General features: G+C 42.3%; 1 protein-coding gene across 2 annotated transcripts in view; it reads right to left on the bottom strand.

Moving 5' to 3' along the window:
• The window catches only part of myom3 (myomesin 3), a 77617-nt gene that overhangs the window by 28460 nt on the left and 22257 nt on the right, over window positions 1-26900 (bottom strand). For both annotated transcript variants that reach the window (XM_083760322.1, XM_083760321.1), the window contains exons 7-18: window positions 25098-25186; window positions 24051-24095; window positions 20330-20470; window positions 19431-19592; window positions 17127-17268; window positions 14063-14262; window positions 13494-13547; window positions 11641-11768; window positions 6921-7104; window positions 6036-6210; window positions 3901-4022; window positions 2869-3056 (exon numbers count right to left, since the gene is read on the bottom strand). In XM_083760322.1, the coding sequence (XP_083616448.1) occupies window positions 2869-3056; window positions 3901-4022; window positions 6036-6210; window positions 6921-7104; window positions 11641-11768; window positions 13494-13547; window positions 14063-14262; window positions 17127-17268; window positions 19431-19592; window positions 20330-20470; window positions 24051-24095; window positions 25098-25186 (1630 nt within the window). The remainder of the gene's footprint in view (window positions 1-2868; window positions 3057-3900; window positions 4023-6035; window positions 6211-6920; window positions 7105-11640; window positions 11769-13493; window positions 13548-14062; window positions 14263-17126; window positions 17269-19430; window positions 19593-20329; window positions 20471-24050; window positions 24096-25097; window positions 25187-26900) is intronic.

Here is a 26900-nt window from a genome sequence, read left to right as displayed (position 1 = left end):
CAAAAGCCCATTTCCCGACCTGCATCTATAGATCTGCCGTTAACTATTCTTGGTACAACTACCCCTTTATTGGATCAATATCATGGAGTGTGTCCACTGTCCAGCTCTGTGAAATAGCCTACAAAAAGGACGCAGATACAACTTCTGCCCACTAGGTGGCAGACATGCTACATTTGTAATGTGGCGGTTCATTCAGTGGAGTTTGAGTTTCAAATCTACTGGGAGGCATTTGAATTCACCTCTTCTGCCTGTCCTAACGAGCCAGGATAGGTGGCGGTGCCAGGCTGACTGCTGAAGCAGTGAATGATTTTGTGGGAAATTAATTTACATTTGCTACACAAACCATGGAAGAAACGAGCCTGGAGCACAGAATCATAGCACAATCAGTATTCAAATTAATCTAATTTGCATGCAGGAAAACGGTCTGCCAGTGAAAATGTCTTTTTTAAGATATTATGATCATTTGGGAGGTTGAGGGGTAGAGCCCAACGGGCAATGCGGAATGTTCTCACACGTGAGTTTTCTGCAGCCAGTGTCCAATCAATGAACAGCTGAGCCTAAAAGACGCTGCACTTTTCATTTCAGATTGACATATAGTACTGTCATTTCTTTAATCTGCTTTGCCCGTTTCTCGCCAGAAGCTAAAGTGACAATTGGGATAAGACCTTTACATATTGTCTAATTAGCAGCACCTGCAATCTCCCTGAAACACGCTCAAGATTTCATTTTCTCCCTGGGTCTCCATGGACACCGCTTGTTGCCTAGTGACATATCTTATGCAGCCGTGGGAGTTTAGGCCAGAGTTGACATAATTGAAATGTAAATTAAGAAATTTTTGATTTTATATATATTTTTTGAGGGGCGCCTATACACAGGTTTAATGTTTGTCTTTAGTTTGTTTTGTAAACGCATTGACAACTAGAACTGCTTGCCTGTTGCACTTGCCTGTTGCACACTAGTAGGCCATAAATGGCCGACTAGTGCGCAAGCAGAGCGCGCAAGTCCTTTCGACCGCTGTAAACTGTCAAATCTCAGTATCTCTGTGAAGGAACGTTTGAAATGTATAATCTTTAGATGTAACTATTTGCTACCTACCTACTTTATGCATATAAACACCTAGTATTATTAAGTATGATTCAAGTTTCTATCTATATAAGAAATACTGTTTTATCGTTGTAGATATATTCTGGATCCCTTTTTAGTTTTTCAAAGACAAATAAATCATTGATATGTGACGTATGACTAGCTCTAAATGATGACGTAAGAAATATAGTATATATATAGTATATAGGCATATACTATATACGTATACATATATACTCTATACTCTATACTGTATAAAGTGTGTAGTTGTAAGTTGATTAGCGGTATACTGTGGTTACTTTACGCCAAAAACCGTGACAGCTGTCCCGCCATTTGATGTTTATGCAAGAAAACAGCAAATCTGTGCCTGGTTTGCTGGGACCAAATGACCACAAATGACCATATTTCTTACGTCATCATTAAGAGCTAGTCATACATATACACACCACGTACTCTGGTCCCAGCAGATCAGGCACAATTTGCTATTTTATTTATACTGATTATGTATATAGTATACGTATGACTAGCTCTAAATGATTACGTAAGAAATATATATAGTATATATATAGTATATAGGCATATACTATATACGTATACATATATACTCTATACTGTATAAAGTGTGTAGTTGTAAGTTGATTAGCGGTATACTGTGGTTACTTTACGCCAAAAACCGTGACAGCTGTCCCGCCATTTGATGTTTATGCAAGAAAACAGCAAATCTGTGCCTGGTTTGCTGGGACCAAATGACCACAAATGACCATATTTCTTACGTCATCATTAAGAGCTAGTCATACATATACACACCACGTACTCTGGTCCCAGCAGATCAGGAACAATTTGCTATTTAATTTTTACTGATTATGTATAATAGTATACGTATGACTAGCTCTAAATGATGACGTAAGAAATATGGTCATTTGTGGTCATTTGGTCCCAGCAAAACAGGCACAGATTTGATGTTTTTCTGCATAAACATCGAATGGCGGGACAGCTGTCACGGCGGAAGAGACCGGGCGAAATTATTACTTGCACGCTCTGCTTGCGCAAGTAACAAGTAATGAATGAAGGGGAATTTACAGTGTCATTTACATCATGTTGTCTCTTTATTGTTACTGGCGTTTAATGTTTGTGTCGGCACCGTTTGTTTTATATCACCATTACATCACCTAATCAACATGAGTTAGACTTTAATATATTAGCGCCCCTCACTTCACATGGGTGTGATTTTTTAAATATCTATGGGTAGCTTAGCTCAGTGATAAAACCTTCAGCACTTGTGCAGCAAATAGCGAACCCTAACTTTAATCCTATAGTAGTAGTAAGTAGCCTTGCCGAGCCATGAGGCCCATAGGGCAGGAGCCTATCTCCTATTTCTGTAGCGTGAGGCCCATAGGGCAGGAGCCTATCTCCTGTTTCTGTAGCGTGAGGCAGCTTGATGTACAAGTACACCCCCTGGACATGACTCTAGTAGTATGTCGCAGGGACTTACCCCCAATCCAACCCTTGATGCTGAGTGTCAAGCAGGGAGGCATTGGGTCCCATTTTTAGAGTCTTTGGTATGACCCGGCCGGGGATTGAACCCCGACCTCCCAGTCTCAGGGCAGACACTCTAACCACAAGGCCACTGAGCTGGTAACTATAGTACAGACCAAATTCAATGCACATGGTGGGAAACCTAAAGAAAGACACTTAGAAAGGTTTATTGGTAAACTATACTAAAAATAAGATGATGATAATGATATTAATCTCCTCACACCACATGCCTAGACTTCACAATCTGACCGTGTGCTGCCTGTCTTTGGCAGGTTTGGTGTTGACATCTCTCCATGTGGCCAGGCCACTGTCCCTCTGGTCCAGGTAGTAGCCACGTACAGGCTGGCCTCCGTTCCGGGCAGGCGCCTTCCAGCTCAGCACCATCTCAGAGCCAGTGCACATGAGCAGGGCAATGGCCGACGGAGAGGACGGAGTGGCTGGACCGTAGAGAGCATGAGAGTGTGCATGTTATCGTAGTTGCAAATGACCAAAAAACACCAACATGGACTGAAACTGTATTCTATATTCCAGGTTAGTCTATAGTCTAGTGTCTTGTATTCCATTTTATTCAATTAGATTTTTTATTTTTCATTCATTCGGGTCACATAAGGACATATTGTTCATTTACAGACACAAAGACAACCCCCAGGTAATGACAGACTCTGCTAGTGAGTGGCAGGCGAAATGACTCATCATTATAGCAGACAGCAGAGTGTATATTATCTGAAATTTAAATACAGTGCTCAACAGAAGAACGTTCTCAAACTGGTAACTCCTCCTGAGTCTTAATTTAGCTGTTTGTGAACAAACTGACCCGTGAGGAGAGAAAGAACGCCCCAGGTCCACCATTATATTAATTGGATTTGCCTGTAATTGCTTCATAGCTATTATTAGGTGATGCTATAAGAGAAAGAGAGAGACACATCTCGTATGATAAATGTAATGGAAGGCGTCTTTGTCATTTGCAAGCTTGACTTGTTAGTCCCTATTGCCTCTCTAGTTTGACCTTTTTCAGTTTTATAAATGCATTTGTAATGCCATTTAATATATTACACGCACAAACGCACACACACACACACACGCACACACACGCACACGCACACACGCGCACACACACACACACGCACACACGTAAGTGAAGACAGATGGTGAGCGGGACTACACCTTCTCTCAGCTACAGTATACACCCCTTTCTGTTTGGAAAACTGAGGTACAATAATATATTAATGTCTGCAGTCAAACAGATACAGATTTGTGTTCTTGCTGACAGTTGGAACTCACAGATGGCTGACTTGACCAAGGTGGAGGATGACTCGTCTGAATACTTGCTGTTTCCTGCTCTGCCAACCGACTTCACCCTGAACACATACTCCTTATTCTTCTTCAGCCCATGGACTGTAAACCTAAACAAGGAGATTGTGTTCAGGTAGATTGAATCACAAGTCAAGCCCAGCCAGGCCAGCTGCTACGCCATCAGCGCAGTTAAATCTACTTCTACTGCATCCTATAGTGTTCAGCTTGCACATGGAGGTAGTTTACAACAGCAGTATAGAGAACGCATACATTACATTAATGTCCTCTCTGCAGACTCTGCGGACCAAATGTCACTGATAACATGACCCTAAGTTGTAGACCTCCCGTTCTAGGCTAAACAGAATTTATTTATTATTAATTCCACGCAACAACTCTAAGGTATATTAATGGCATAGTTCAATGTTGAAAAGGAGTGGTATTCTTCTTTAATGCACATGCTTAACCCTAGAACACTAAACATGTGTGTTGGTGTGTTTCACACAGACAAGTTGTCACATATTGCTGTACTTATATTATATAATATATACAATATATTTTGATGAGAAATATATTCTATGGAATATATTACATTGGGTAGAATATAGCCGGGTTTAGTGATTGTTTGACAAAAGTTACGTTTAGTGTTCTAGGGTTAATACCGGTATAATCATACTATAATTCTAACAATGTCTGTGTGTGTGAGTGTGTGTGTGTGTGTGTGTGTGTGTGTGTGTGTGTGTGTGTGTGTGTGTGTGTGTGTGTGTGAGGGTGTGTGTGTGTGTGTGTGTGTGTGTGTGTGTGTGTGTGTGTGTGTGTGTGTGTGTGTCAGAAACACCGCATTATCTCTTGCCTGCACCAATCACTCCCACTTTTCACACAGGCATTGACCATATGAATATGGAGGGCGTAACGGAGCCCTTTTTTCGATTTGACACATTAATGATTAATAATGAATTTATTAGTGAATTAAAAATGCGACCAGGGGGGAAAATATCTCACAACGGGTAAGGACTAGTATATATAATACACCGGTAGTTCATGTTCAATGGTAGGAATATCCTCAGTTAGAAGCATAAAGGACACTACTGTGCATGCTATACTGTCATCAAACGCCGGTAGGAGAGAGATACTTCCGACATAGTATGTACAGTATGTATGCGCTGCAGGGTGAGTGACTTTCAATGAAACGAGTGGGCGGCGATTTTCTATGCCTCCTCCAGTTATTCCTCAATGCATGCAACACAGAGGATATGTGTAGGTCGATAATAAAAAAATAAAATAAAAATACATTCAGTTAACATGATGTATATTCTATATAATGTATACAATCTATAAGCAGTAAATATATTAATGGGTTATGGAATTGGTTATGAATGACTATATGTACAGAGTCTATCAACAGTGGATGTGAGACTATGATAAATGCACTGTCAGCTAGCTGGCCTTCCAACAGTGGTTATCTGAATAATATATTGTCGCTGTCAGGTGTGAACCTTGCAGCAACGGATCTATCAACAGTGCTAACGGTGTATAGGCCTATAATCACAAGTAAATATAAGTAAATAAATCTAATCAATCAATCTATCAACAAGGAAATGCTTATATCATCTTTAACCTTCACAGGTATCTGTCATGGTTCTGTGTAGTGTACATTTGTCCATGTATAAATCTTCCAGAATCACGAGTCAGTAATCCAAGGAGAGAATACAAACTTCTGGGGTTCATGGTTTTGGAGCCGGATGGCAACTGGAACAAAGGACTGTCAGAATCGCTTTGTTTACAGTTTCTGCTTGACTCTTTATCTGGAGTCAAGCAGAAACACTGACATATTAATTAACTCTTTATCTGGAGTCAAGCAGAAACACTGACATATTAATTAACCAATGTATAAAATCATATTGCATATAAAAATAGTAGTTTGTTTTAAATGCCAGCATCCATATTCCGGGGGGGACATTAGCCAAAAATAGCAGATTCCACAAGTTCCACAACTTGCCACATTGACGCGTTGTGAACTTGTAGATCGGCTACTTTTGGCAAAGAGATTTGGTGTAGACGGAAAACCAAGTACGGTCCAAGTACATACAGGTCTGTTTGACTAAGGATGTGGGATTAATTATCACCTGGTCTGAGTGACAGGCTGGTTGTTGATGGTGCTCCATCCTTGTGTGCCTGCTTCGCTGTAATAGAGGTAGTAGCCAAGGACGTGCTCTTTGTTTTTGGGTTCCTGCCACCGGAGGAGCACTGAGGTGTCCGTGTCTATGATGGCCACCACAGAGTGGGGAGGAGGTGGCACCACTGATGGAAAAGAGGTGGAAAACCCGCATGTGAAAGAAGGCCAGAAAGATAGAGAAAGAAAGAATGGGTCTGAAGACAGGTGCAGGAGAGGCCAGTCCATATAAACACACTGAAATATATGTTTTTCTTAACTTTGGATGCAAACCTTTTTCTTTGACTTACAAAAGTGCAAAAAGTTAAATAAAGTGATACAGAGAGTGGATTGTCCTCACTCATCAGACCATGGTCAACACACACAGAGGAAGACTATTTAATTTTTGCTTCCACATTTTTCAGTGTTGGAGAACTGGTTGAGAAATGTTTTGAGTCTGAACGAGAACATTGGACCGTTTTCTAAATATTTGAAATGTAGTGATCAAAAAGAAATGTTTATAAATGCTTTATAACAGGTCGTTATTGTAAAGTGTTACCCAGATTTCTTTATAATCATATTCATATCATTGCAGATGTTTATTTAATTTCAGGCCAGGTAGATTTTTTAAGAATAACATTTTGTCTCTTTGAGCTACTGTAGTACACAACTAGCTTCTGATGTCATCACTGTATACAGTTGTGGTATAGGCTACTGCCTGCCCTACTGTACTGTGTACAGTTGCATAGAAAAAAAACATACTATTCTTTCAGAGTCACAACATGTTAAAAACACTGCATGTTGATATGTAATGATACCGTATGGAGATTAAATGGCTCTCTCTCTCTCTCTCTCTCACCTTGTGGCTCTCCCAGGGAGATGGGTGCGCTGGGATCGGAAGGGTCACTGACGCCATACTTGTTGATGGTGCGAATCCTGAAGCAGTATTGCTTGCCTTTTTCCAGGTCAAACACAGGGAACCTGGGGGAGTTCACTACCATATCCATACTGGCCAGCTGCCAACTGTTCTTCCCTGCCAGGGACTGGTTGGTATAGGCACACAACAGTGTTATTTTAACAGCCAAATACATTATTTATATTCTATTATTTAACCATGCACTTAAACCCTATACTGCATACTTTGTTGTATATGTCAAATAGCAAGAATAACCACTATACAAGCTTGCAGAGCTTTGAGATCTGCTATTTTCTCAGAATGTTTGCCTATTTTTGATTATTATGTCCTGGGATGCTAGCATTATTATTATTACCGGTATTATTATCATCATCATCATCATTATTATTACCCTTATTATTGTCTCCACCAGCCGAAGGCATGGGGAGAGTATGTTTTGCACTCCGTCCGTCCGTCCGTGTGTCCGTGTGTCCGTGTGTCCGTCCGTCCGTCCGTCCGTCCGTCCGTGACCAGCTAATCTCAGCCACCGTTAACCCGGTCGATGCCAAATTTTGCACACACACTCCCTGGATGCCAACCATGAACCTCTGCCCCAAACTTTCCAGAACGGCCTGTTATAGCGCCACCAGGAGGCCGCTTTGTGCAAAACAAGTTTTTGCACAGTACACCTACAGATTTTGTCCAAACATCACGCAAATTGGTACACAGACTCTCTAGAGCCATTCAACCAAACCGCTCTTTCAGATTTCTCAGACTCCATCCTGATTGGTTAAGATTGGCTTCCAAAATTCACAGGAGTGCTCAGTTTCAAACAAAATGCTGCAAATCATGAACACATCGCGTGATTTCCGTGAAATTGTGCACCCACATTCCCACTAGGCCGAGGACGAAATGCCACATGAACAATTTCAACTCAGCCTCAAGGTGGCGCTATAACTGGCCCAAACGTGTTTTTACCTCTAACTGCACGGATCTGTGGATAACTTTCTATGCCAACTCCCTAGAGGCCAAGGAAAAACCTTTGCCTGGAATTCTTCACATCTGCTCATCCTGGTGGAGACCTGTGCCCAGTAGGGCACTTTTTCTAGTTATGTCTGTGTTCAATCATGTAATTATTGTTGGAGAACATATTGCTAGAAATCCACACCGAATGACAGAGTGGAAGACAAACGGAGAGAGTGTCAGAGACAAATCAAAGACAAAAGGGTGCGGACAATCATGCGAACATACAGACAGACGATGGAAAAGCATGATCCATCATGCCGTTTGTAATCTTGGCAAATTATCCAAAATGCACACCAGCTGTCTGCTATCACTTTGCCATCATTCATCTATAGGCCAGCAGTTCCCAAACTATTGTCTAATTTCCTCCCTCTCTTTAGCTGCTTTACTCTTTTGTTGAAAAGAGAACTTTGGAGATCGGTGATTATACCATTCTGACCTGAGATCAGATTCATACGAGGTTTCCGCCGGACACACACTGGTCTGATGAACCCATTCTGACCTGAGATCAGATTCTAAAAATGTCAGTCGCTCTTTGATTTTTCAAAAATAGCAGACCTACAAGCTCGTATCGCGCCACTCGGTGGCGCGATATGAGCTTGTAGATCTGCTATTTTTAAATAGCTAAAGAATAACATGATGCTGACACCAAAATGGGTGCCCGGTCAGAATGGGTTATACAATGCCCTTTCAAGGGCAAGAGACGGATATATGAAATTTCCTTTCATTTTATGGGTAGAAGTGAAGCCATATAGAAATGGAATTCAATAATTTTAGACGCAACTTATCAAAGTCCAATAAAAAAAAACAATTTCCTGCACCTGTTTGCTGACTTTCTTTCTCATTATTGCCATGTGATATTGGAAAACAGAGGTGGTCTGCTGTATATGTAAAATGATCACTCACAGTTTGTTTGAAGAAAACTGTTTCCAATATCCATTCAAAAGAATTATCAATAAAAATAATATTTATTAAACAAATATAATTTGCACACCTGTGTCCCCCACCACAAATGTGTAAAATAACAAACCCAATTGTGCTGTCACTTATTTTGTCAACTACTTTAACAGTCAAATCCCTTTCAGGTAGTTTTTAATCACCCATGAAGTGAACTGAAAAAGGTTCACAAGCAAGTAAATGAAACACCTGATGTCGAGGTACGTGGCAGGAAAGAGAAACTTCAGGGTCTGCTTGCCTTTAATGATTCTACAAATTTCCACCTAAAGTGGCACACTGGCACCACAGCAGAAGACGCTTATTTTGTTCTTCCACTGTTATGTCTTTAATTAGCACAGTTGCCAGAAGCTGTAAATTTGGCCCACATTCTGTCAGCAGACTGCACAAAATCAACATAGTTTAGAAAGTCATTGGGGAACTGACAGTACAGACACGCCAATGGATGGGTTCAATGTAATATATTATTATTATTATTATTACCCTTATTATTATTATTGGATATACGTCTAGGCCTCTATTAAAACCAATTGGCTTAAAAGCAACACGGCTTGGTGAACGCTTGATTCTGATTGGTCAATCACTGAATTCAGCGGGTATTATTTCTGAATAATAACCGATGAGCTCTATAACTAACCGCTGTCTAATCAAAGATTCAGGCGACCATTTCCACCCAGCGTAACAATTATTGACTACTTTCATTACAGTTAGCAAGGAAATACTTCATTTTGTATACTCTTGGCTCAAGGGTCAATATATGAATTAATGTATTAGGGCCGTGTAATAAGTGGGATAATTGACAGCTTGAGGGTAATAAGCACCCTGGCACCTCAATGACCGGCTGGCCGTCAATTATCCCTTGTTTAACCCATTCTGAACGGGCACCCATTTTGGTGTCGGCATCATGTTATGCTTTAGCTATTGAAAAATAGCAGATCTACAAGCTCATATCGCGCCACCGAGTGGCGCGATACGAGCTTGTAGGTCTGCTATTTTTTGAAAAATCGAAGAACGACTGACATTTTTAGAATCTGATCTCAGGTCAGAATGGGTTCATCAGACCAGTGTGTGTCCCAGTGGAAACCTCGTATGAATCTGATCTCAGGTCAGAATGGGTTAAACCCTACATACTGTACTTCGTTGACCGGGGTCCCCCAGGGGTCTATCCATGGTACCCAAGGTTCAAGGATGTACTTTATTGTTACATCTTGTGTACAGGACAGGTACATAAGAGTAAAACTTATTTTTGTTTGGCTTCCTTTAGACAATGCAGCAGCATAGATAGCATAACATTCAAAACAGCAAAAAAACAAAAAAAAAACACAGCAAGCACACGAAACAAATTAAAGGTTTTACGAAATTAATTTTCATTAATTTTTCTTTTTCTTTTTTCTTTTAGGTTTTATGACCTCAATTACACCCAAAAAACCTGAACTTTGAACATTCAGTGGATTTTCTGTGGTCTGAAGTTTTCTTTGGGGTTTGGAAGCCCTTTGAGCTACAATGAAAACAGGCAAACAGTGAAAACAGTGACATCTGCTGGCAAATCCCATTGACATATATGGGATTTTGCAGGGTCTTACATCACAATCTGCCGGCAAATCAGAGCACCTGTTTGAGCCAGAAAACCCCAGATCACAGAAAATCTACTGAATGTTAAAAGTTCATGTTTTTTGGGTGCAATTGAGATTAGAAAACCTAAAAAAAATAAGAACAATTCCAAAACCTTTTTTTTATGTCACAATCCCTTTAAGGGATAGAATAAAGAGTGCAAGAAAGAGCAATCAAAGAATTAAAAATAGTAACATACTGTATGTACACGTGTAGCTGTCCCAGTTATGGGTATTATGGTTATTTAGCTTATTTTTCTGAAAATGCATATGGTAAATTGTATTTTTGTTTTGGGCAACAAACTGTATATTTCGGTATTTGTATGGTAAATGCATGGTGAGATAGTGCCATCTACTGTGCTCTGTATTTGTGGTCTGTTTGTCTGTTTCATGGGCAGGTTGAATTTAGGCTCAAATCACCTTATTTCAATCACCTGTTGGGTTTGGGCATGTTTGGGCAGAACAAACAGAGCAGAGGTGAAGAGAGGAGCTCTTTCATGTCAGAGAGTCTCCACAAAAGATAAGAAAGAAAACAATATAAAAAAAGAACAAGAACTTAACTGAACTCCTAAACGTCTGTGCAGAAGGCGCATACGGTATGTTCCCAGTTGGTTTGTTTGGTGTCTGTAAAAGTTATATTGCCATTGTATCGTGTATTTGTTTGTGTTTGTGACATGCGGACATTTCATTGTGAGAATATGGACAATTTATTCATGGTCATTTAAAGAGACAGCGTGACTGACTGACAAGGGCATTCGTAATTTCATGTGGTAATAATTCATTGTGGTTAAAAAATATTTTGTGATTTATTTGCAGTTTTTCACGTTGTCGCTTGGGATAAATAAAAAGCCCTCTCGATATCAGTTGGGACGTTGTCTTATTTCTGCACCAGATGAAGATGGTTTAGGAGCAGTTATGTTAGGTAAACGTTTTGTGAACAGCTTCACAGTAGGTTATGTTCCATAAACAATTTAGTTTAAGAAGGTGCATGCCAGCCTGTATACAGTAGGTAGCAGCAAACTCTGGCTTTATTTTACCCCTTTAAGCGTCTCTCAAATATTGATGCTTCTGTTTGCATGTGGGAGTAAAAGACTGACCCGTTCCACGTAGAAGGTTAGAAGCTCCCTTCCTCTGGGTTCAGGCTCGGCCCAGCACAGCACCACGTAGGTGTTGCTCACCTCGCAGGCGTGCACATCCGTGGGCGGGTGGGGAACTTTTATCTGTCCTGGAGGAAAACAAGGAAGTAAAAGGAGAGAGGAGAAGACAAGATCACGTTCAGCTTATTTTCTTTTATTTTTGAGTGGTGCAACCACTCCTACAACCAGCTTGCAATGTCCTCGTACTTGTTTGTTTGTTTGTTTGTGTGTGTGTGTGTCTGTGTGTCTGTGTGAGCATGAGTATGTGACTTAATAATAGCAGTAGGGGGCGCCAGAAACAGTGAGAGGGGTAGTGACTCTAATGAGAGTGAGAGAGAGAGAGAGAGAGAGAGAGGGGGGGGGGGGGGGGGGGGGGGGAATTGCACCACTCAGTTCACACGTGTGTGATTTTTTTTTATGCAGAAGGTGATGGATGACAGCACAAGAAAAACTTTATTTTTCATTTCTTCTAATGGAATTTGGAGATGGAGATCGTTATGTCTATAGAGAAGCTAGTGGTTATATGTCACATAGAAGACAGTATAGGAAATTAAACGGGTTGGTTCGCCATAAAAAAAAAATCAATAAAAAAAAGATAGCATAGGCCTATTCTGTTTTTATCGCATATAACTGTCATTCTTGTAGACTCAGGATGTCTGTTTTCCTGTCATTTCAGTCGGGCCGTCTTTCCGTCTGTCTAAACATTAATGCCTGAATTTGCTTGATTTTCTCCGTCTGTTCTTCCATGTGTCTATCGGCCCGAAAAGAGTCGGCAGATGAACATGACGTGGATCAAAGCAGCGACAAGACCAAAGACAACGCAGTGAAAGATGTTGATCAGACAGAATCAGACAGTGGCACAGGGACTGTGTGTGTGTGTGTGTGTGTGTGTGTGTGTGTTCATGCGTGCATGTGTGCTGCAATAATTTTTCCTTTTTTCTCCCATTGGTGGCCTTCTCTGTCAAACAAATTGAACAACAGAGGACACAGTAATGCACACACACACCCGTGAGATCAAGCGTTGTGACTGATTGATATCGCTGGATAGCCTCACACCTGTGCACTCATGCACGCATGCACATGCGTCCATTTACAAGAAAGAGGACATGTCTGGCTGTGTGTGTGTGTGCGTACGTGCGTACATACGTTTCCAGGGGTAATCTCACAAACGGCTGGACAAATCAGCGTCAAATGTCTACAATGTTTTCTGTATTGTTTTTAAATATTTAATGGAAGTCAAAGCCAGATCAGCTTGAAACAGATATGTCCTACTGTAGAACTGGAATTGTAGATTGGCAGACCAACATTTATGGGTAATGTTCAGATGTAGCGCAATGAGCGCACTGCGCAATACAAACCAAATAGGTGAGTGCGCTCCCGGTGCGAGCTTATCCGAACGCACCCTAGAAGTCAGAGATCCACATGAGCGCCACACCATTATTAGACCCATGTCTTGTTCACTTAAGACATGCCCAGAATATCATCCGGCCATTATAGATTACATTTTACGTATATCCATTTACCAGGAAGCCAATGAGGACCATCCATTCTACCCTACTCTGCAAATGGAACACAATGTGCATTATGGCCTCGGCTGCGCAATTACCACAACTAGCTCTATAGAACATAACATGAAGATGCATTTATAGCCGTGCGCCTGAGGTAACATCAAAGGCAAGGAGCATGCACACGGTACACAGCAGCAGCATGTGACATAGTTGCACAGCACGTGCTGAAAAAGTTGGGTGTTCAAAGATATTTCATAATGTTATAATGTGTATATTATTGTCCTTTACCATGAATTGCATTCTCACCTTCCAGCTGGTCTTTAGTGATTGTGATCTCTCTCCCCCTGTGCACCTTGACCACTGAGAGACAAAGAGAGAGAGAGAGAGAGAGAGGGAAGAAAATAGTAAACAGAGATCGATGTAATGAACTTGTATGAGCCCATGACCATGAGAACACTATTATATGTTGAAAAAGCTGTCCTTGGTAAGCAGCCACGGCAGAGAGAGAGAGAGAGAGAGAACGTCTCCTATATGGATGTATAACTATCTCTGACAGAAAATGCACAATCTTTTATAGTCTCACAAGATAGTATTACTCAAAGTGTTTGTGGAATTGAATTGAGAGAGATAAAGAAAAAGACGAGAAGGAGGGGAATTGGCCAAAGGCGAGTAACCTTATGTCCGACCTTCATCTGTGCTAATGATCCACAGTATCTGTTGGGACATCAGTCCCAACAGATGTCAGTGTGCCACACAGACTGTGTGTGTGTGTGTGTGTGTGTGTGTGTGTGTGTGTGTGTGTGTGTGTGTGTGTGTGTGTGTGTGTGTGCGTGTGTGCATGCGTGCGTGAGTGTGTGTGTGCGTGCGTGTGTTACCCATGGTTCTGGTGGGTTCCAGGGGGTCCAAAGTGAGGACACGCTCTGTAGCCTTGGAGGGACGTCCCGCACCGGCCTGGTTGACGGCACACACTCTAAACTGGTAGAGGGTCCTCTCCTTTAGTCCAAACACTGGGTAGTGGCACGCTGTCTGGACCATGTCATTACAGCGTAGCCACTGGGCTTGAGCTATGTCATACCTTACCAGACAGACAGACATGATATTTAGGACTAGTATTTGTCCTTTTTTTTTTGGTTTGTGGTACATATCCAAAAAGAGTGAACCAAAATACAAATATAAAAAAAACGGGAATTATAGAAACAAACAAGTGTACATTTTTACTACATAATACAATATAATACATTTCCAAATTTGGACAAGGACGGCATGATAAACACTATGAAACAGCTATTGGTGGTAAACAAAGACTGTAAAGAATTGAGGTTTCAAACTCGGAGTTAGTGGGTTGCTAGGGAACTGGAAGGATTCTTGCTTTCTTTCCATTTCCCAACATCCAATATCATTCATCAGTCAGCAAGTACTGTACTTCTCGGTAAACCTGTTTTTATATTTGCGGCGACACACAGAGTGTGAGTGAGGGGGAAACGAAGCAGGAGATCAGCCAGAGTCGGAAACAGCAGGAGTAGTATTCCATTCGTTGTAGAGCTTTGCCTTCTGGCTCAGCTCTCTTTTCCACCAGTGCTGTACAACTTGTATCGATTTTTCAAAAATAGCAGACCTACAAGCTCGTATCGCGCCACTCGGTGGCGCGATATGAGCTTGTAGATCTGCTATTTTTAAATAGCTAAAGCATAACATGACGCCAACACCAAAATGGGTGCCCGGTCAGAATGGGTTAAAGGACCACTTTTCAACCAATCTTCATATAATAGGTCCTCACTAATAATCATGAAAAAATGGCGTATTTTTTCCCTACTCTGTCTGTGTCTCATAGGAGGGCTGTGGGCAGTTCAGAAACCGTCCGCCAACGACATCATCGATGGGGAATGCAAGATAATAGAAACTGCAGGCTTTCTAGTCCTTTCTAGTAGAAAAGTTGCAATGCGAAAATGGGAGCCATCGTTCTTACAATAATGAAAATCTAAACATTTTTTAATGATGTCACTGGAGGACGGTTTCTAAACTGCCCACAGCCCTCCTATGAGACACAGACTGAGTAGAAAAAACCTATTATATGAAGATAGGTTGAAAAGTGGTGAAGTGGTCCTTTAAAACACCCTGGACAACGCTGTGTGGGGTCATGACCAAAAGAACAAGATTGTGGATACAATCTTGACCGCATCATCAGTATACGTTGGATTCATGTTAATGTGAATTTTCAGACATTTAACCACTTGGCCTTTCACTCTGTACCTTGGTCTGCTCTTTCTTTCCTCTACACCTCTACGGCTGAAAATAGCCGATCTACAAGCTCACAGCGAGGTCTATTTTGGCTAATCTGAGGACCTTAGGGATAAAGTGAGAAATTCAGTCACCCGGGGCAGGCTCAGACTAGAGCCGCTACTCCTCTACAAGGAGAGGACCCAGTTAAGGTGATATGGGTGGTTTGTATAGAGATGCTTCCTGGGGTGTCCCTCGGGCGGCACAGCCTGCTGGAAGGAGACCATGGTGCAGACCAAGGGGAAGGGGAAATAATATCTCCATACTGGCCTTGGGGTCCCCCAGTATGAAGTAGCTAATGTGGCCTGGCAAAGGGAACTCTGCTGAAATTATTAACCTTGCGACTTGACTCTGGAATCTTGATGAGTGGATGAAGATGGATGGATGACTGGATGTGCATGTGCGCAAAGACACACACCGCACATGTGCGCATGCACGCTCGTGCGCACACAAACGCACATTATTTATATGATGTGTAGCTCCCAAAAGATATATAATATGTACCAAAAAGTGCTCACAGAACACGCATCAACCTATTGCGCACTTGTTCACAAAATGTATAATTCACACAAGGACATTGTATAGAAAGAACGTATGTATAAATCCGCACAAAAAGTAGTAACTACAAACACCTGCACCCATGCAAACACAAATATGCCCACGTATACCAGCTCGCACAGACATGGTACATATGTATACATGTACAGTACAAATGGCAATATTGATTGATTGGTGTCAGTAATGAGTGGGGCACCTGTTCTTCAGTGGGATACTTTGATCTGCAGTTATAGCACAGTGTTCCACGCATTCCCATAATTACCATGTATATATAATCCATCTCCTGTGAAGTCTGCCAAATGGATATTACGCCACTGTTGGCTGCTTACCACCGCCGTCTTTATCTACCCCAATCCAATTTCCTCACCCGCTGTGCAGAGACCAAGATCAGCTTCAATGGGCCTGTCTTGCTAACTGTCCTTTGTTAGGTTTGAAATGAGCGCAGGCCAGGGGGCTAAATGAGTTGTAAGGCCCATCAAACAAAAATGTGACAGCTATACAGTAGGCTACTACTCTCGTAGCATGATTGACGCCAAGAAATTTAAGGCAAGTTATGGTAATTGAAGAAGATGGTGGTGAATATAAACCTTTGATTTAATAAAATGATAATGCTTTGGCAGCGTGGATAGTTCTTCTATTTTATATAGCAATGAAAGATAGAAAGTAGCTGTAGCTGGAATTTAAGATAAGCCTTATCAGTGTGATGAGTTGATGTGACAGGGTGGTTTAAATGCATTTGTCCATGCAATGGGCTACACTATGTGCTTTTTGATGGTGCAAGAAGCTTTCATCCAGTGTATTTCAAATTGCCCTCACCCGGCTTAACATACATACTTTTAAGCATAGCAACAATCATTTATAGGGAGTTCGTAGCTGACTGTTATGTGTGAAAAATGTAAATGTAAATGAAAAAATGTATAAGAAAAACATTGAGAGATTATGTGTGGCACAAAAAAAATAAAGCTGTGTCTAAGTGTATAGTGTAGGCATAAAAGTTCCAGATTGCAGTTTTAAAAGTAAATCATTTGTACAAATATTTCAGGAAAGTTACGCTGGTAACTACAATAAAAGAAACTGATGGCACCTGCAGTCTCCCCACATTACCTTTCAACATAGTAACCCCGCACAGGACCGGCTCCATCTGCACTAGGTGGTTCCCAGGTCAAAAAGACATAGTCCTTATTGACGTCAGACACCTGGACGGACAGAGGAGACGCTGGCCCACCTAGCACTGCAGCTGATCCATCTGAGAGAGGAGACAAGCCCATAGAATTACACTCTGATCCACTATACTTACTTACTTTGAATGTTATAGTCCAAACCACAGCAGCCTCAAATTTTGCAGACAAATATGTACGTCCGTCTGTACCGACTTCAAACACGCTGTGCATGTCGCAGACGACTGGAGGGGAGTGCTGTACTCTCAGCTATAGGCATGTAAGGACATCCGGGTTGTTGGATGAGTTCGCTGTTAGCTACTCCAGAGTGATGTCTGTTGAGGTGAACCCATGCAGGCATTCTGATATAGGCATAAAATATGCACATATATGGAGATCCGGTTGTCCAGAACCGCCGATCCCACCGATATGCCCATATATGTGGGCGGCTGTGGCTCAGGAGGTAGAGCAGGTCGTCCAATGATCCATGGGTCGGCGGTTCGAATCCCGGCTCCTCCTGTCTACATGTCGAAGTGTCCTTGGGCAAGACACTGAACCCTACATTGCCTCCAATGAGTTGGTCGGTGTGAGCTCGCCACCATTGGTGTGTGAATGTGGTAAGTGAGGACGCTGGCGTCGACTGTTCGCCGCTTCACCTCCCAATGTATGAATGAATGAACCATTGTAAAGTGCTTTGAGCACTTGGAAAAGCGCTATAAAAATGCAATTCATCATTATGGACATACCCATATACTGATGACATCAGGGATCTATTATGGCCACAAAAGGGACACAAGCAGGCAGACGGGTACAACAGGTATTGCATAATTGGGTAGAGAATACAGGCACCGTTTTATTCTCCAGTGCAGATATTGTTTGTGCTGCTTGTGTTTTCACAAATCGTTTTGTTCTAGATGAGCAATCTTTTTATTGAACTTCAATAACATTTATTTGCATTGGTAAATCTATGATTCATTGTGGACATGTTTATGTGAGTTTTACACTTTATCAAATGTGGAGTGCATTACTTTAATTGCAACCCCAATCCGAAATAGTTTTTTTTATTTTCTGGGACCGCAATCCGCATGATCGTTAGTTAATGTAACTCTGAGAGTGTACATTTGGTGACCATTTGGTTTCCCCCCAAGGACTCCTGGATGTCCCTGAACCCCATGTCGAGAACCAGTGCACTATGTCTCATTAAAAGAGTAGCATGAGTGAGAAAGAGTGAGGATGAGGAGACTGTGAATCAGAGTGAGTGAAGTGTAAATGTGACAGGATTAAAAGTAATCTGGTTAATGTGATCCCCAAGCTATTGTTCTCACATGACGTCTAGGACAGAAAGGAGCAGGGCTAAGCCAGTGGGTAGTGGTGAGATTAACAGGTATGTGGATAAATCATCAGAGAGAGAGAGAGAGAGAGAGAGAGAGAGAGAGAGAGTAATATGGGGGAACATTAAGAGGACTGACGTGATAACTTAAGACATGACACATTAGCAACATTTTCCTTGGGGGCTATATGAATGTTTTATCAACCAAAACGTTGTCAACGGCCATCATCTGCCCGCAACTCTCTCATTCATGTTTGAGGGGTTTTAGACCCACCTACATCCACCTTTTAGCTACCGTCCACAAACTTTGTCTTAAACAAACTTTAAATTCCTATTGACAATGAATGGAGAACTTTACGTCATAGCGTCTGAGCAAATAGGCATAGTATCTATTTTAAGTCATGATGATGTACGATGATAAGAGCGGCGCTCACTTCACTAGCCTTGCGTTGCGATGCTAATATACCACTGCGCTGGACTGCGTATAGTGCAGGCAGATGAAGTCTGGCTGCGCCAGGCTATCACTTCACACAGGTGTGATTGATTTATTTATTTTTATTGGTTAAATACTTTATTAGTCAGAAATGTATACAGCATGGAGGTACAGTAAGATATTTAGGCTAAAAGGACAACACAAAAAAGTCCTAGGGACTTGTTTCCATTGTGGTCCTATATGTAATTCTCTTCTCATCCAATTCACGTGCATGCCAAAAGCAGTACCAATCTACAACAGTTAACAAGACATTTAGAGGAGAAAACACGCTGTTTGATGATTTAAAAAAAAATGCATAATGAAACACAATCCAAATATAAAAAAATCCACCAAATATGTACAGTATACATTCACAGTACAGTATACATGGTATCGTTGGACTCACCAGTGACAGTACAGTATACAATACATGGTACCGTTGGACTCACCTGTGACATAGACAAAGGAGCTGTGCTCCTGAAGCCCATCCCAGGCCCTCAGACGGACAGAGTACATGCCCTCATGCTCCTTATGCACCCTCCTCAGGGTGATGGAGGCAGAGGCACCAGCAGTCTGAATCTCCACCCTGCTGGACTGATGCAACTGGACGCCTGCAAGGCAAGTGGACAGATGAAGATGACATTGAAGGAGTGTGATATTACTAAGTGTAACACCCTGGGAATGGAACCCAGGTCTCTTGCATGGAAAAGACAACATCTTAACCACTAAAGCCAAAGGGAATTGCCTATATGGCTCGGGGGAGATACTTGACTTTTGAACTGAGCCACTTTGCTATACACTCACCCCCCTTTTGACCTCCCACAGGGAAACCCAATCCGGGTCACGGCACCATTGTAACGCCCTGGAATCGAACTCGCGGGTCTCCGCATGAAAGTCATCAGGCTGAGGCTGTGAGCCACTCTGCTACGTACATAAGCATCCTGTGGTGGCTTGATTTGATGGGTTTTACAGCCTTAAATGAACAAATGATTAAAACATCCATCTTTAGTTGCAGTCGTGCGTGTTCCCGGGAACAGAATCTGGCCCGTGTGGTGACGTAATGTACTCTCTGCTGCCCCCATCTGGCGGAGTCAGGTTAGACGTAATCTACCAGTGACAGGATTTTAAAGTGACAGCCAAGTGACCATTCAAAAATATTACTGGGAAACGAACGACAAAACATGGGGATGAAAATCCCAAGTCGTCTTATTCTCTTGAGGTCTCCTTGTGTCTTTCACATATAGCTGCTTTCCCTCCCTATATGTCGGACTTCTGCAAATACATAGCAGCAATGTTAAACTCACCCCGTGTCAGTGAATGTGGACCAGCTAGCTCCCCATGCACTCACCGTTTCTGAGCCAGCTGATGTTCTGCTGAAAGGGCAGCAGGTCCGAGGTGAAGCTGCACTGCAGGGTGAGGCTGCCCCCCTCTTTCACCCAGGTCGGCTGGAAGGTTGTGTCCAACTGGGCCTGCAGGTCCAAAGCTGCCGCTAGAGAGAGAGAGAGGGAGTGGAGAACAAAAGCCTCGAAACATGAGTTTAGCACTTAAAGGGACACTTCACCCTTTTTGCAAAAAAATATATGTTAATGACGTTTAGAAGCTTTAGATCACTTTCCTGGGGGTATTTATGTGTGTAATATGTGGTTTTAGTTATTTTAGATTGTAGCAGTGAGCCTGTTGTCTCTGATGTCATGGACACTGGTCTCACTACCTTCCTGGACTACAATTCCCATAATTCTTTGGTGCACTGCTCCTCCTTGTGGATAGGGGGAGAGCTGTCTTACTGAGACAACATGTAGTCCAGGAAGGAAGTGAGCCCAGTGTCCATGACAACAGGCTCACTGCTACAATCTAAAATATCTAAAACCACATATTACACACATAAAGATCTCCAGGAAAGTGTTCTAAAGCTTCTAAACGTCATTAACATATATTTTGCAAAAAGGGTGAAGTGTCCCTTTAAACACAATGGGAACTTCATATATGTTTTAGGTGTATTACTATAATTGTATCTAAAGGAGCATGGAACCCCCTACCTAGGGGTATTATTGTGTCGCATGCCGGAAACTGCTGATCTACAAGTTCACTACACACATCGCAATGTGACACGTTATGAGCTTATAGATCAGCTATATCTGGTACATGACACCAATGTATGGCGGAGGATAAATTAAGCATTACACCTTGCGTGTTCTATTATTGTATGCCCTGAATACTAAAAGTAAGCCCCAGACACAGCATGAGTGCACTGCAACAACAATCATTACAGACTCAGACAGTAATCCGTTTTCCTTGGAACAGTACTGCTGTGTCCAGGTCTATTTTTTGACAACTACAACAGAGATGAATGTGACAGGTAAACTGGGGGAAAGAGTAAGGGAGGGGAGAAAGAGCAGAGAACAGATCATAAGTGACAGGCCGGGGACTGGCCACAACGTCAGCAGTGATTAGAGATGAGAGCTCATTTCTCTACCATCTCCACAGCCTCATCACCGTGTTAATCCAGACTGCAGAGTTGACTTGACATTCTCTATACCGTGGCACGTACTGTCGTGCCATGGTGATATCAGATCTCATTATTTTTTACACAAGTGACAAGCTTTCCACCGTTTCTCTCACTCGCTTCTCTCCGTTTCTCTCAAATGAGCAAAGTCAAACAGTCAAACTATAAAAAAGAAGCTCTTATTATGCCAACTGGCATATAACCGTAATGGAAAGAAAGGCTCCACCATCTCCCAGAGCAACACATAGACAATGGACAGCTACGAACACATACTGTAGACCAGGGACGGGCAACTTTGACATTGGAGAGGGCCACTATATTTCCACACTCACTCCAGAGGGCCACATTGCATATTACTGTCGTAGCAAAAGAATAGCCGATTTACAAGCTCAAAACGCGTTGCATTGCGACGCGCTTGCGACGCATTGAGTTATTGTGGGGGCCGCATGTGGCCCCCGGGCCGCTAGTTGCCCATGTATGCTGTAGACAATGTCTACAGTTGTCTATAGTTGTCAATGTCTATAGTTTAGCAACCGTTAGAAACCGTTAGCACGGTGGCACAGTTGGTAGTGCTGTCGCCTCACAGCTAGAAGGTCCTGGGTTCGATTCCCGCTCGGGGCGCTGTCGGCGTGTTTCCTCCTCCGCGTCATCAGTGCCCATACCCGAAGGCGGGTTTGGCGAAAGGGCCTTTCTGTGTGGAGTTTGCATGTTCTCCCCGTGTCCCCTATAGGGTAGGTACCCTCACAAAAACATGCAGTAATCCTGGTCTCTAAACTGCCTCCCCCTGGCCAGCCGGGACGCCTGATGGAGGGGAAAGGAACTGGTTGGAATAACGTGCTCCTTCCACGCGCTACGTCCAACCAGGGAAACTCCCCCCTGTCAGGTGTAAAGGAGCAACTTGGACACTCAAGCATGAAGGAAGCATGAGTTAAGTCCGTTGCTCTCCCTAGGTTGGCGGAGGGTGTGTAGAGCCCAGGATCACATCACAGGATGATTGACACAGGGGTGAAAAATGGGTTACAAAATCGTGGGACAAAAAATATAAATTAAAAAATAAAATAAAAAAGAAACCGTTAGCAAAAGATGGCAAGCTTTCATCACCTCATAGCTGCCAGTGTTATTTTGCATGGCTGTGTTGTTGTTAAAGTCGGGGGAAAAAAATTGAGCCACCCAGGTGATGGCAATAATACTTGCATTGCATCTCAATGGGTGAGAACAGGACAGCATTACCATGTCTCCTGTCCTGCTAACATGCCTATTGGACAAGGACGGGTTGGGGAGGGACTTAGCGAAGTTGAGGGAACCAAGAGGACGTGACATATCTTCCTGCAGTATACAGTTCTTGACGAGACTTTTCTGTTCATGGTTGAATGAACTCTGAAGCGACGCATTGTGGAAGGGAGATCTGGAAAGGTTTGCTACAACAAGGCCCTGGCTGTCAAATCCTGCTCCCTGCGGAGACTTAGCCGAGTGGCGGTGATACGTCTCTTATAATCATCCAATACTCCTAATCAGAAGAGCGTGCATAAGCCTAGCCTTAATAATAACCTCCCCCTCTGCTTCTCAATCACTGCCCTTCCATGCTTCCCTACAAGCAATAATGATTTTGATAAATGCGCCACAGTTGGACCTTTGTTTGGTGAGTGATGCTGCTACTGCTGGAGATAATGAATCTTCGGCCCCATGAAAACACCAGCACCCATCCACCCATTTTCCCCAGCAAGCAGGCCCTGATTGCATTACATGCTGATGAATCTTCATTGAGAATTATTGGCAATTAATTTCTAGATCATGCAAGCTGTTGCTTACACAGCATTATATGGTAGAGAAGATCGGAAGAATGTGTATAGTTGGAAATTAAAAAGGTGTTATGAACTCATAGCTGGAAGATCACAGCAAGGCGAACAGCCACAAAGCAACTGTTTTTAGTGTTAATTTTAATATTTCTTATTATAACTTTCAATATATTCTCTCAAACCTTACAGACAGACAACAAGGGAAACATTTCCAACACACACACACACACACACACACACACACACACACACACACACACACACACACACACACACACACACACACACACACACACACACACACACACACACACACACACTTGGTGGAGGGTGGCTAATCCAGGTCAAAGAGTGGCACGGCCAGTGATGATCTCTGGCTTGAAGCAAAGCTGAATGAATTCCTCAGTCTCAGTAGAATGAAATATACATGACTCTCGCTTTGGCTCAAATGGCAAAGATTGGTATCAACTGTGGCTCACAGTCACACACAGCCTTACTAAGCGCATAGTAGTGCATACTAAACCTGTGGAAACCCATGGTACACAAAGCTCACACGTGCATGCAAGCGACACCCCTCCCTCCTCCTCCATGAGCAAACATCGTCATCAACACCATGATTCCTTTCAACTTTCAAGTCTTCAAAATCTTCTGTCTTAAGTGCACAGCAGCAGGACTTTGTGTTGGACACCTCTGCCTTCAAAGCCACTCTGCCCTCACAGCACAGAAAATGAAATGGGACATTTTTCATTAGACATCGGTGTGAAACTTACCAGGGATTTGCGAGTGCTCTGATCCAGCCACGGCTCCTTGATATGCTGTATGAAGGAGTGGGCCAAGATGGGTGAGTGGGGGCGAGAGAGTGATAGAGAGAGGAGAAGAGAATGGAAGAGAGAAAATGAAAATGGAAGAGACAAAGAGAGACGACAGATCAATCGTGGTGAAGCTCCGTTTATACAAGTCACATCTAATATTCCCTTTAACCTATTTTTAACCATCGAAGGACAGCCCGTGAAATATGGATGGCAGGGAAAAGCTTCTTGAAGTGCCTCATTAGGGCTCTCAATTTCTAATGTATGTCGTAAGACAGAGCGCTGTGTCACTGTTATTTCTGTTGTGCCCGCATGCTTTTTCCAGTATGCCTGAGCCCCATTACCAGCTCCAGCTGAGAAAAAAAAAAACAATGGTTAGTTATAGGAGGTAATCCACGATGCTCAATTTTTCTTTTCTTACATCAATTCATCACTGAGCCAACAGATTCCTAATAATCGATTATGTAGAGTAGACACATCAGCTTGGTCTGACTCTGGTCCAAATATATCATAATTATACTTTTTTGCAGAACATTAGCATTAGGAGGGCTGCCCTATAGTGGTTAGAGCATAATTATGCCTTTCATGCAGAAGGTTGTGGGTTCGAACCCTGCCTGGGGTCGACGTCAGCAATTTGTGGTCGCAACGGGTTCCTAACGACAAATCAAATGGGTTCAGATCTGAGGTGCGTCTAAAGCCTTTCCTGGACGGGGCATCCAGCAGTAAAAACAAATCCACAGAACATGGCCTTAGGAGGAAGGAAAAAAAGTGGCATAAATGAATGTGAAACTTCTCCATAAGTGGAAAATAAGAAGGAAAATATGTCCTTTTCTTAAAAGAGTGAACACGTCTGGTAAGCAGTGAGAAATAAGGAGGCATTAGTATTCACAGAGGGGTGTCTTGGCGGTTGGTGCAGTAACACATCCATCACAAATCCATGATTAATTTCCACAAGGGCTTTGAGCAGAGATGTAATGTATAAGTACATGTACTTTTGAAAGTACTCACAGTTCACCACCAGTGTTCCAAATGTAGAGGCTTCACCCAGGGGACTCTTGGCAACCACTTTGTACTCGCCAGCATCTTCAGGAGAGCACCTGGGGACAATATGAGACTGTTATATGCACCATGTGAAAGTTCTTTCTACTGTGTAATCAACTATGGATTGATGATGATGTAATCCTTTGTGAATCCACTATGTTGCCATATTTGATGTTAGCATTATAAAAAAAGAAATGTATACGTCTAAATGAGTAATATTTGTTATGTTTGAGGGGCGATAGCCCCTCCTATATACAGATTTTATGTTTGTCTTTAGTTCAATGTTTGTTTTGCAAATGCCATTGACAATGAAGGGAAACTTTATGTCATAATGTGCCTCATTAAGTCATATTGTCTCTTTATTGTTAATGTCGTTTAAGGTTTGAGTTGGCACCGTTTGACCATTACATCACCTAATCAACATGAGTCAGACTTTAATATATTAGCGCCCCTCACTTCACAACACTTTCACAAACCTAAGAAAACATATTTTCATTATCTTCTTGATTATTATCTGAAATAACCCTTAGGTCTAGATATTTTTATTTATTTACAGCAAGCCTGCGACCTAAACATAAACATCAATAATAATGTTACCATTGTCTGGATGAATAGTCTACTATAATAGCTATACTCACTCAAAATTTGCAGCCGCAGTAGGAATCTATTATCTAACCCGGCTCAGATGCCAGCATAAAACAGTCAATAGCTTGTTATTATTGGCAACTTGTTTTACTATCCAATATCTTAGTTACTTTAATCAGTCAAATAAAGTGGTGTACATAACGTGCAATATTACAATAGAGGGTATGCGCATGCTTAAAGTGAATGGCACATCGAGTGGCAAAGCAACATGCAAAGTGAGTTTAACATTGTTTAATGTTGTTTAATGCAATCAGATATGACTTGTCTGTGTGGATGTATGGGCCAGAAAGTAGTTTTATGCCAGTCAGTAGGCGTTCCTGCATAACTTCCTGGTTTGATGAGGATGTCACACGCATACCCTCTATTGCCCATGAACTATCCCATTCTGACCTGAGATCAGATTCATACGAGGTTTCCGCCGGACACACACTGGTCTGATTAACCCATTCTGACCTGAGATCAGATTCTAAAAATGTCAGTCGCTCTTCGATTTTTCAAAAAATAGCAGACCTACAAGCTCGTATCGCGCCACTCGGTGGCGCGATATGAGCTTGTAGATCTGCTATTTTTCAATAGCTAAAGCATAACATGATGCCAACACCAAAATGGGTGCCCGGTCAGAATGGGCTATATTGGCTCCAATTCATCATAACACATGACTACCACTTAAGTCTGATTCATACTTGTCACAGGATATTGTGGCCTAACAATATAGCTAGCCTACTGCTGTAGATAGATAATGCATGCTGTTGTACCCTTGACGATTGCTTCTCTTAGACTACACTCTTTTACATTATATTTTATTTATATGCAGCAAATTGTAATGTATAATGCATTCAAGAACAATAATGTATTCATCAATGCCTCTGTTAATGACTTAGTCAAGTGCTTTATAAATGGTAAATGGTGCATTTATATAGCGCCTTTATCCAAGGCGCTTTACAGAGATTGTGCATTACATTCACCCATTCACACACACATTCATACACCGATGGCAGCGGAAACCATGCAAGGCACCAACTAGCACATCGGGAGCAATTAGGGGTTCAGTGTCTTGCTCAAGGACACTTCGACAGTAACTCTGGGGGAGCCCGGGTTCGAACTGGCAACCTTACGGTTACCATC

The sequence above is a fragment of the Protomyctophum parallelum genome (assembly GCF_964188405.1).
Source record: "Protomyctophum parallelum genome assembly, chromosome: 3".
Taxonomy (NCBI): Eukaryota; Metazoa; Chordata; class Actinopteri; order Myctophiformes; family Myctophidae; genus Protomyctophum; species Protomyctophum parallelum.
Note: the sequence above shows the minus strand (reverse complement) of the source record. Positions and strands in the feature narration are given on the sequence as shown.